Source organism: Phocoena phocoena, chromosome 11, assembly GCF_963924675.1.
Source record: "Phocoena phocoena chromosome 11, mPhoPho1.1, whole genome shotgun sequence".
In the NCBI taxonomy this organism is placed as follows: Eukaryota; Metazoa; Chordata; class Mammalia; order Artiodactyla; family Phocoenidae; genus Phocoena; species Phocoena phocoena.
Genome location: NC_089229.1, coordinates 77,085,633 through 77,098,699, shown reverse-complemented (window position 1 = coordinate 77,098,699; position 13,067 = coordinate 77,085,633). Strand labels below are relative to the sequence as shown.

General features: G+C 34.9%; 1 protein-coding gene across 2 annotated transcripts in view; it reads right to left on the bottom strand.

Annotated features, from left to right (window-relative positions):
* IPO8 (importin 8) overlaps positions 1-13,067 on the bottom strand; it is a 69,070-nt gene that overhangs the window by 14,371 nt on the left and 41,632 nt on the right. For both annotated transcript variants that reach the window (XM_065887081.1, XM_065887082.1), the window contains one exon: positions 8,984-9,079. In XM_065887081.1, the coding sequence (XP_065743153.1) occupies positions 8,984-9,079 (96 nt within the window). The remainder of the gene's footprint in view (positions 1-8,983; positions 9,080-13,067) is intronic.

The following is a 13,067-nucleotide window of genomic DNA, read 5'->3' as shown; positions in this document are numbered from 1 at the left end:
GACTCCAATTCTAAAGTGCAATATTGTTTAATTTTATTAGAAATATTTCCTAACAGTTACTTTCAATTAAAAGGGATGGGCTAACTGTGGAAAACAGATGGAGATTTCTCAAAAAACTAAAAATACTACTACCATATGACCCAGCAATTCCACACTTGGGTATATATCCAAAAAACAAACACAAAAACACTAATTCAAAAAGATACATGTGCCCCAATGTTCATAGCAGCATTATTTACAATTGCCAAGATATGAAAGCAACCTAAGTGTCCATCAACAGGTGAATGGATAAAGAAGATGTGGTTCTCACACCAGTCAGAATGGCCATCATCAAAAAATCTAGAAATAATAAATGCTGGAGAGGGTGTGGAAAAAAGGGAACACTCTTGCACTGCTTGTGGGAATGTGAATTGGTACAGCCACCATGGAGAACAGTATGGAGGTTCCTTAAAAAACTACAAATAGAACTACCATATGACCCAGCCATCCCACTACTGGGCATATACCCTGAGAAAACCATAATTCAAAAAGAGTCATGTACCAAAATGTTCATTGCAGATCTATCTACAATAGTCTGGAGATGGAAAGAACCTAAGTGTCCATCATCGGATGAATGAATAAAGATGTGGCACATATATACAATGGAATATTACTCAGCCATAAAAAGAAACGAAATTGAGCTATTTGTAATGAGGTGGATAGACCTAGAGTCTGTCATACAGAGTGAAGTAAGTCAGAAAGAGAAAGACAAATACCATATGCTCACACATATATATGGAATTTAAGAGAAAAAAAATGTCATGAAGAACCTAGGGCTAAGACAGGAATAAAGACACAGACCTACTAGAGAATGGACTTGAGGATATGGGGAGGGGGAAGGGTAAGCTGTGAAAAAGTGAGAGAGTGGCATAGACGTATATACACTACCAAACGTAAAATAGATAGCTAGTGGGAAGCAGGTGCATAGCACAGGGAGATCAGCTCGGTGCTTTGTGACCACCTAGAGGGGTGGGATAAGGAGGGTGGGAGGGAGACCCAAGAAGGAGGTGATATGGGGATATATGTATACATATAGCTGATTCACTTTGTTATAAAGCAGAAACTAACACACCATTGTAAAGCAATTATACTCCAATAAAGATGTAAAAAAAGAAGATGTGGTATATATACACAATGAAATACTACTCAGCTACAATAAAGAATGAAATTTTGCCATTTGCAGCAACATGGATGGACTTGGAGGGCATTATGGTAAGTGAAATCAGTCAGACAGAGAAAGATAAAAACTGTATGATATCACTTACATGTGGAATCTAAAAAATACAACAAACTAGTGAATATCACAAAAAAGAAGTAGACTCACAGATATAGAGAACAAACTAGGGGTTACCAGCAGGGAGAGGGAAGGGGGAGGTGCAATATAGGGGTAGAGGAGTAAGAGGTACAAATTATTAGGTATAAAATAAGCTACAAGGATATACTGTACAACATGGGAAATATAACCAATATTTTATAATAACTACAAATGGAGTATACCTTTAAAAATTGTGAATCACTATATTGCACACCTGTGACTTATACAATATTGTACAGCAACTATAGTTCAATTTTTTAAAAGGGATGGGCTAAAATGATTTGTGTAAAATAAAATTCTGAGGTCTTAATATAAGTTCATTTTTAAATTAAACTTTAAAAATCAAAGTTTCAGGGGAGAATGGGATGAATAGGTGGAATACAGAGGGTTTTTAGGGCAGTGTAGTGAAACTGGTCTGCATGATACTATGTCATTATACATTTGTCCAAACATATAAAGTGTGTACACCAAGAGTACACCCTAGTGTAAACTGCGGTCTCTGGGTGATAATGATGTGTCAGTATGTTCATCAGTTATAACCAATGCACCACTCTGGCGGAGATGTTGATAATGGGGAAGGCTATGCATGTGTGGGGTAAGTGGTACAAGAGATATCTCTGTATCTTCTGCTCAATTTCTCTGAGAGTCTATAACTACTCTGAAAAATAAAATCTATTAAAAAATAATCAGAGTTTCATGTAAAAATTTGAGACAAATTCAATATGTTTCCTTTAGTAAGCCAAACTGTAAGTACATTAGTATCAGAATACTAGACTTGTTTAGGATAATATATAATATCAAAACACATGACTACATGTGGTACTTTTAAGATTGAGATTTTTATAAAGAAATGACTAGTCTGATTAACTCTATTGATTTTGTCTCATATTCTGATATAGAGCATATATAGGACATAGGCTCTATTAAAAATTATTACTACAGTTAAATAATTATTGTGAATCAATGAAGCCAAAAGAAAATGTAAACTAAGTTTGAAAAACTTTTTGATATGTTTTAATAACAAAGCTTCATTTTAACAAATATCTACTATTACATGCAGAGCCATTAAGAATACAAAGAAACTTTGAGGTTTCAAAATTAGTAAAACTAAAATTATCTGTTTATATTAAAATAAAGTCAATTATGGGGATTGATTATGCAGAATACCTCCATATACCACTATGGAGTGATCTGCAAGATATATTATTAAGTGAAGAAGGCAAGATGGAAAAAAATATGTTTAGTATGCTACTGTTTAAGAAGGTGAGGAGAGAATGGATATAACTATTTGCTTTTTGCTTTTAAATGAAAGGATGAACTAAAAACTGGGGGGTGGGGGGAGAGTAGAAATGGGGAAAGAAAGTAATGGTAGAGGGGACAGGAATGGAAGCTAGATTTCCCTGAATATACCTTGTTTTGTAAATTAGACTTTAGACTTTGCATATGTTATATTCACAAAAAATTTAAGCAATCCCTAAAAGTTAAAATAAAATGAAATAAATAATCAAACAAACAGGGATTATGTTAAATTACTTTAAACTTTATGATTTGACTTGTTTGGCTATAAATATCCCTAGCATATGAATAGACCCTTGAGATAGAAGGAGCTACTAAAAAATCTTAAACTGTTAATAGTGATCATATGTTGGTGATAATATATACATATTAGTGGGGTAAAGTAAGTGAGTAATTATGATGAGAACCAGGATTTTGGGTGTGGGAGATACTGATTAGGATCAATTAGGTTAAGTAAAAATAATGTAGTCCGAAATTTGAACTGGAAATATCTGTGTCTACTAATGATGCATTAATCTTAATATAATATGTATTTCCTGGTTCTCTTTTGTGGAAATAAAAACCTACTCAATAGCAAGGAATATCCCTTGTGCAGTCTTGGAATACCATTTCCCAGGTATTCCAAGGGCAGGAAATGTACAAGATGAAACTGGAACATCTAATCACACCAGATAGCAGAAAACTTCCAAAGGCTATGAGAGTCAGGTCAAAAGCACTCATATGGCAAACTCAAGAGGCTCCCACTGGCCTAAGTTGAAAGAACTTTGTACACCTTAAATATACTGAATATATTTGATGTGTATCAAATAAATTTGAATCTATAAGGTCAAATAATACTAAAAAGCCAAAAAATAAAAAACACCTCACTGGTCATCTTTGGAGGATGCTCCAAAGATGGAGCACAAGGAAACAACATATTGTCTCAGTCATGACAAATAAAGGCAAATACTCAAACTATTCCTCAGAGTAATCTAATAATTGATGAGAAAACATTTCTCTTCATAGAAGTAATTCCACTCATAAATGAAGAAGGAATGACAGAATTAGAATATCATCACCAACAGCACTAAGATCATAAGACGAGAGACAACCATTCTGTCCCTAGTAGAAATACACACCACCACCTATGAAGTATTCCTGCCAAAACAATCACAATTGAATCCAACCAAATCTCTAGATCTAACTACCAATTTACAGGAAATATTGAGGAATTTAATTCTAAGGCATTACAATCCTTCAGCACAGTAATGGTAACTTCACTAACATTAGACAGTGAGTTAACTCACTTAACTTTCTGACATAGAAATGCTCGGGTACCAACTTTCCAATCCCTCTAACAACCCAGTTTTAGGAGTAGAAACCCACTGTACATACATTACATATGAAATTCTTACTTGCTAACTTCAAATGAGTCTATCCAGCTAAAAGCAATTCTTTTATTCAATTTTTCTTTACTACTTACTAGACTCCTCCAAACTGAAATTTCAACTTTTTTCATTTTCTACAACTCTTCCTATTTAACTGCAAAAATAAAGCCACTGGACTTAAGCTTCCACATCCCTTATTTCTACCTCAAGACAGATCTCTATATCAGCATTATCTAAACGGCACTGTCACAACGGTTAATAGATGTTCCTTGGGTTTGGAAAACAAAAAGATTCCACTGTTAATTAATTTGGAAAACACAGAATACTAACCACTCCTTTAGGCACATTTCCAGATAAAGGCACTAAGAATTCAAGCAATAATGAAATGAATTTTGTTTTATCCAGTTTTCCCCAGACCACTGAATACACTTTTTTATGAACACCTACTGACACCATTAGATGGTCACCATTTGAGTAATATCACTCTATTCCCATCTCCTGGTATCTACACTTTCTGTTTCTGTGAAAAAGATCATCTATTTTCCAAGGTAAACCTGTGCTCACAGGCTTCTCCCTGTCCTCATCTTATGTCTTATTTTTTCTGGTGTTTTCTATGCAATGTCTGCAATGACTCCCACTATGAATCTTGTTCTAATCTTCCACTCCCAATGCTACTTGCCTAGAACAGAACTAATACCTTCAGACCTCAACCTCACTGAAGATGAAAAAAAGACATTCTCAGAAAAAAAAAAACAAAAAACAGAACTCATTGCTAGCAGACCTATCCTACAAGAAATACTAAAGGAAGTTCTTCGGGCTGAAAGCAAGTGACCCAGAGGGTAATTCAAAGACAAAGAAAGACACACACACACACACACACACTCCAGTAAAGGTAATTATGTAATTATAAAAAATAGTAAAAATAGTATTTCTTTCACTTTCTTAACTGTTTTAAAAAGCAATCACATAAAATAACATGTTATAATTGTATTGTTGAAACTATAAAATGTAATATATTCAACATTAACAATACAAAGGATGTAGAAGCAAGATTCTACTGGAATAAGGAAATGACACCAGATGGTAACTTCAACCCACAGCAAACAAATAAAGAGAACTGAGAAATGGTAAATAAGAAGGCTAATATAACAAGTATATACCTGTAGATATATACGTGGTTGCCTTTTTTCTTAGCTTCTTTGAAATAAAATTACAAATAGAAATAATTACAAACAGTGTACTGTTGGATTTATAACATATATAGATGCAACATATATGACAGCAGTAGTACAAAAAGGGGGGAGAGGGAATAGAGCTATATAAGAGTAATGCATCTATATCTCACTAAAAATTAGGTTAATCTCAATCTGAAGTATATTCTGATAAGGTAAGGTATATATGGTAAGCCCTAGAGCAGCCACTAAGAAAAATGTTTAGAATAGTGGAAAAAAAATTAAAGGAATTAAAATGTGACATTAGAAAATATGTACTTAATTCAAAAGAAAGCAGTAAAGAAAGAATAGGGGAACAACAACAAAACATGAGACATATAAATAAAAAATAAAATGACAGATTGAATCTATGTGTAAAAGTAACAACAGTAAATGTGAATGGGTCAATTCAAAGATACAAATAGGTTGAAAGTAGAAGAATGGAAAAAGATATATCATGCAAACAGCAACCATAAGAAAGCTGAAATGGATATACTAATATTAGACAAAAACAACATCAAAACAAACAAAAAGTGTTACTAGAGATAAAGAGAGACAATTTTAATGATAAAAGGGTCAATTCATCAGGAAGATAAAACCATTATAAACATACATACACATAACAGAGCCCTAAAATACATGAAACAACAACTGACAGAAATAAAGGGAGAACTAGATAATTCAATAACAGTTGGAGAATTTAATACTTCACTTTTGATAACAAATAGAACAATTAGGTAGAAGATCAGCAAATCAACATTATAAACCAACTAGATCTAACAAACAGCTATAGAACACTCAGCCCAATAACAGCAAAGTACATATTATTCTCAAGTGCACATGGAACAATCTCCAGGACAGACTATATGCAGGGCCATTAAATAAGCCTCAATAAATTTAAAAGGAATGAAATCACACAAAGTATGTTCTCCAATTACAATGGAGTAAAATTAGAAATCATTAACAGAAAGAATTCTGGTAAATTCACAAACATATGGAAATTAAACAACACACTCCTAAATAACCAGTGGGTCCAGAATAAAGCACAAGGGAAATAAGGCCATATTTTGAGATGAATGAATATGAACACATGCCAAAACTTATGAATGTAGCTAAAGCACTGGTTAAAGGGAAATTTATAGCTATCAATCTCTATATTAAAAAAGAAGAAATATCTCAATCTAATAACCTAAACTTCCACCTCAAGACTCTGGAAAAAGAAGAGCAAGCTAAACTCAAAGCAAGTAGAAGGGAATAAATTATGAGGATTAGAGCAAAAACTAATGAAATAGCAAACAAAAAAACAGACAACAAAATCATAAATTGGTTCCTTGAAAAGATGAACAAAATTGACAAACCTCTACCTCAACTAACAAAAGGGGGAAATAAGAGAGCGAGAGAAAGAAAAGATAATAATTACTAAAATCAAGAAAAAAACGGGGTCATTATTACCAACCTACAAAAACAAAAAGAAATATAATGAAATATTATGAATTGCATGCCAACTAATTAGTTAATTTACATGAAATGGACAACTTCCTAGAAAGATGCAAACTCCTACATTAACTCAAAAAGAAATAGAGGGCTTGGGCTTCCCTGGTGGCGCAGTGGTTGAGAGTCCGCCTGCCAATGCAGGGGATGCGGGCTCATGCCCCGGTCCGGGAAGATCCCACATGCCGCGGAGTGGCTAGCCCCGTGAGCCATGGCCGCTGAGCCTGCGTGTCCGGAGCCTGTGCTCCACAACAGTGAGAGGCCCACGTACCGCAAAAAAAAAAAAAAAGAAATAGAGGGCTTCCCTGGTGGCACAGTGGTTGAGAGCCCGCCTGCAGACGCAGGGGACATGGGTTCGTGCCCCGGTCCGGGAAGATCCCACATGCCACGGAGTGGCTAGGCCCGTGAGCCATGGCCGCTGAGCCTGCGTGTCTGGAGCCTGTGCTCCGCAACGAGAGAGGCCACAACAGTGAGAGGCCCACGTACCACAAAAAAAGAGAAAAAAAAAAAATAGAAATACAAGTAGACCTATAACAAATAATGAGATTGAATTGGTAATTTTAAAACTACCCACAAAAAAAGCTCAGGCAAAGATGGCTTCACTGCTAAATTCTAACATTTAAAAAACACCAACCTTCAGAAACTCTTCCAAAAAATAGAAGAGGAGGGAGCACTTCCCAACTCATTCCACACGAGGCCAGCATAACTCTGATTCCAAAGCCAGACAAAGATACCACAAGAAAAAAAAAATTACAGATCAATATCTCTTATAAATACAGGTACAAAAATAGTTTTAAAAAAATACCACCTAACTAAATCTAGAAATATATAAAAAGGATCATACTCCATGATCAAGAAGGATTTACACCAGGAATTCAAGGTTGATTTAACATCTGAAAATCAATTAAAGCAAAACACCGTATCAACAGAATAAAGGACAAAACCCACATGATCATCTCAATAGATGCAGAAAAAGCATTTGATAAAATTCAACATGACTTCATGATCAAAAGACTCAACAAACCACGAATAAACAGGAACACACTCAATCTGATAAAAAACATCTATGAAAAACGTACAGCTTACATCAGACTTAATGGTGAAAGGAATACTTCACCCCCTAAGATCAGGAACAAGACAAAATGTCTCCTCTTGCCACATCTATTCAACATTGCACTGAAGGTTCTAGCCAAGGCAGTTAGGCAAGAAAAATAAACGCACCCAAGTTGGAAAGGTAAAACTCTATCTGCAGATGAGATGACCTTGTGTACAGAAAATCCTAAGAAATTCTCTGAAACTCTATTAAAACTAATAAAGCAATTCGGCAAGGTTGCAAGAAACAACATAAATATAGAAAAAGTGTATTTCTAAACACAGACAATAAACAACTTGAAAATAAAATTAAGAAAACAATACCATTTATAACAGCATTAAAAAGGATGAAATATTTTATGAAGACTTTAATGAAAGAAACTTGTACTTGAAAACTACAAAACATTTTTGAAAAAAATTAAAGATGACCTAATAAAAGGAAAGACATCTCATGTTCAGGGATTGAAAGACTAAATATTCTCAAAGTGACAATACTTCCCAAAGTGATCTACAGATTTAGCACAATGCTTATCACAATCCCAGCTGGCTTCTTTGCTCAAATTGACAAGCTAATCCTAAAATTCATATGGAAATTCAAGGGACCATAATAGCCAAAACAATCCTACATAGGAACAAAATTGGAGGACACAAACTTCCTAATTTCAAAACTTACTACAAAGCTACAGTAATAAAGATACTGCAGTCCTGGATTAAGGACAAAAAAATTAATTAAATCTGAATGAGAATCCAGAAATATATCCTCACATTTACAGTCAATTGATTTCACAATGTGTGTCAAGATAATTCAATGGGGAAAGAATAGGTTTTTTCCAACAAATTGTGCTGAGACAATTTGATATCCACGTGGAAAATAATGAATTTGTACCCCTTCCACAAACCATATTCAAAAATTAACTCAAAATGAATTAAAGACCTAAATGTTAGAGCTAAAACCATAAAACTCTTAGAGGAAAATCTTTGTGAACTTGAATTTAGCAATGATTTCTTAAATATGATGCCAAATTGCATTGGGTATTTTTGTCATAGGATTTCTACCAGTAAACACAAACTATAGGCTATCTTTGTAATTTTCCATCACAATATAAACATCAATCAGACATGCACATTTTAAATGTAAACATCAAGTAGGATGTTTTCTATACATATATTACCTGATCAATTCCCCTTCCTTTGCACTGAAGAATGATGACTTCAAGAAGTTTGGCTGCATGACATTCTGCATCTTCTCCTGCATCTCCACATAGTACCTGCAGTAATTAAAATTTCACTCAGCAGTAAATAGGAATTGCAAAAAATTTAATCAAGTCTACATGAAGTAAACATCACATAAAAATTCAGCCATTAGAATCTCAGCATTGCTTGAGTCATAAGTTTACCTTGCCAACCCAGAGAAGGAGGTTCAAAATGGAAGTTCATCTATCTTCTTCATCTACTCTGATTCCTTATAAGGTGTAATAATTCACTTATTTAACTTTGGATTAATAAAATAGGCTATATGAGTTAACTGTCTAGACAAATGAAGCTTCCCTTTATGTAATGCATCAAAACAATAAAATACAATGAAATCAAAAGAAAACAAAATAACCTTCTTCTTAAACAATTAAATAAACCCTGTGTTTTTCTGTTCCTTTTGAATTCCTGTCTATATGCACCCATTTTTCATAATGAAACCATAAATTTAATATTACACACCTTTTAATTTCCTCATTTGGACTTCATAATTTGAACTACTTTCCATAGACATTATAACCATTTAGGACTATACAGTATTACAGAAGATGAGTATAACAAAGCTTACCAGCCTGTTCCCCTAATGTCAATTCTGTATTTTCACTGATATGAACAATTATACAGTGCACATGTTCATACACCTAATACGGCAGCCTTATAATAAGGTTCCCAGAAGAGAGGTTTATAGAGTAGAGGCATGCTTATATTAGAAATAAAGAAATATGGAAAAATTAATAAGGGTTCAAACACAAGACATAAGAAAAAGAACAGACTTAACCCAGACAATAAAAGTAAGATAGAAATTAGGAATATAAACAAAAAGAGGTAAAACAAACAGAAATCAAAAATAGATTCATTAAAAAAAGACTTAAGTAGAATTTTGCCAAAATTATTTTTAAAAAGCAAAGAAAGCAAAATTTTAAAACATTATGAAAGACATAAATACAGATAAAGGAAAGATTTAAAATGAGAATACTATGAACAATATTATATTCCTTATATATTTGAAAACTTAGATGACCTGGATAATTTCCTAGACAAATACAATTTAAGAAAACTGAATTTAAAAGATATTCCAGATAAAGATGACAGATTGAACATCGCCATTCAATTTTATCCCTTCTCAAAGGCCATTAAAATAAAGGTAAAGATATTTTAGAGGCATATATCCACAAAGACAGAGATAAAGGAAAAAACAGACAGCTATAAAATTGTAGAAGCTGGAAAACAGATGGATCAGTGAGCTGAAACATAAGCAGGTAGCTAGCAAAACCAAGAACCAACCCTATTTACATAAACTTAAAATTCTACCTCAAGAGCAGTGTTTCTAGATCTAGATTCTAAACATGTGGGCTCTAGAACCAGAATGCTTTGGTCTGAATCCTAGTTCCACCATTTACGAGCTGTGTTTTTAGAAACGCTATTGGGTGGGCCAAAAAGTGTCTTCAGTTTTTTAAGTAAAAATAAAAGACACATTTTTCATCAAGAACTTTACTGAATAACGTATTCACCCTTTTGTTCCACTACCTTCTGCCATTTTTCAGGCAACTTCATAATTCCATCTTCCCAAAACTTTTTATCTTTTTGAGCCAAGAACTATTCCAGGTGCCTTTTACAGCCTTTACAGTCCAGGGAATTGAAATTTTTTCCATTAAGAGATTTTGTAAATACCAAAATAAATGGAAATCCAAAGGTGCAAAGTCTGGTGAATAGAGCAGATGAATCAGAACTTCTCAGCCAAGCTGTAAGTTTTTGCCGGGTCATCAAAGAAACATGTGCTCTTGCGTTATCCTGATGAAAGATTATGTGTTTTCTGTTGACTAATTCTGGACGCTTTTCGTTGAGGGCTGCTTTCAGTTGGTCTAACTGGGAGCAGTACTTGTTGCAATTAATGGTTTGGTTTTCTGGAAGGAGATCATAATAGAGCAGGGGTCCCCAACCCCCCAGGCCACGGACCAGTAACAGTCCACTGGTCCCATCGCTCCCCATCGCTCGCATTACCGCCTAAACTCCACCTCGTGTCAGATCAGCGGTGGCATTAGATTCTCAGGAGCGTGAACCCTACTGGGAACTGCGCATGCAAGGAATCTAGGTTGCAGGCTCCTTATGAGAATCTAATGCCTGATGATCTGAGGTGGAGCTGGGGCAGTGATGCTAGCACTGGGGAGCGGCTGCAAAAAAAGATCATTAGCAGACAGGTTTGCCCGCACAGAGACCATAATAAATCAATTGCTTGCAGACTCATATCAAAACCTTACCAGGGAGTGGCAGGTGAAAACAAGCTCAGGGCTCCCACTGATTCTGCATTATGGTAAGTTGTATAATTATTTCATTACCTATTACAATGTAATAATAATAGAAATAAAGTGCACAATAAATATGATGTGCTTGAATCATCCCCAAACCATTCCCCCACCCCGCCCCCGGTCCGTGGAGAAACAGTCTTCCACGAAACCAGTCCCCTGCTGCCAAAAATGTTGGGGACATTTGTAATAGAGGACTCCCTTCCAATCCCACCATATACACATCACCTCCTTTGGATGAAGACCAGCCTTTGGTGCCGCTGGTGGTGGTTCATTTTGCTTGCCCCACAATCTCTTCCGTTCCACATTGTTGTACAGTATACACTTTTCATTGCCCATCACAATTTGTTTTAAAAACAGAACGTTTCATTACGTTTCAGTAGAGAATCGCATGCAGAAATATGGTCAAGAAGGTTTTTTCACTTAACTTACGTGGAACCCAAACATCAAAGCAATTCACATAACCAAGCTAGTGCAAATGATTTTCAACGCTTGATTTGGATATTTTGAGTATGTCGGCTATTTCCCACATGGTATAACGTTGATTGTTCTCAATTATTGTTTTGATTTGATCGCTATCAACTTCAACTGGTCTACCTGACCGTGGTGCATCGGCCAGCAAGAAATCTCCTGCACGGAACTTCACAAACCACTTTTGACACGTTTGATCAATCACAGCACCTTCTCTAAACACTGCACAAATCTTTTTGTGCATTTCAGTTGCGTTTTTACCTTTCCTGAAATAATAAAGTTTAATATGCCAAAAATGTTGCTTTTTTTCTTCCATCTTCAATATTAAAATGGCTACACAAAAATTCACCGATTTTGATGTCTTTTTTTAAATCCATGGTGATATGACAGCTGTCACACACAATCTAACAAAATTGTTTCAAATGAAGTTAAAGACAACTAAATGCTACTAGAGCCATCTTACGGAAAAAACCAAACGCACCTTTTGGCCCACCCAATATTTATTCTCTGTACCTTAGTCCCCAGCTGTAAAAAGAAATATAGTAATATACTTATGTCATAGGATTATATGATACAGAAAGAAAAAACTCAGCCCCTTTTCCCAAAATTGCATTGACATGGTTTCTTTGTTTGCTGGTTTTGTTGGTTTGAGGTTTTGTCCCCCCACAAAAGGAAGAGAAACAAAATATAGTACAGTAGCTTAAAAAATGGGCTCTGGAGCCAGATTACCAGGATTCAAATCTAGCTCCAACACATAACAGCTATGTGACTAGGTCAGTTTTCTAAACCTCAGGCACAATGCGAAATGCCTGTCTCCTCTTTAACGAAAGGTGATATAATGTTGTAAAGATTAAATAAATTCATGTGTATAAAGTGCTTAGGAAATACCAGTGTACAGTAAGAGTTCAATAATAAGACCAGAAATAAGAAATATATTTAACTACTTGACAAGTAGAAGGACATCACTGTGAACGTCACTTTTACTATATCTGCTATAATACAGAGCAACTGTGAGTTATAAAGGACCATGTAGGACTGTTATGTTTTCTACCTTTGCTTTCTCTTCCCCTTTCCCTCACTAGCAGCTGTCTCCATAACTTAGGAAAAAACTGAAGACAGCCAGGTGATTATGACTTAACAAGCTGGGTTATTACAGAGCAATATGAGTCTTCAAAAATCGTGATTCTACTCCTGCTGTTTACATGTGATGAAACTTAGTGACTTCCCAAAA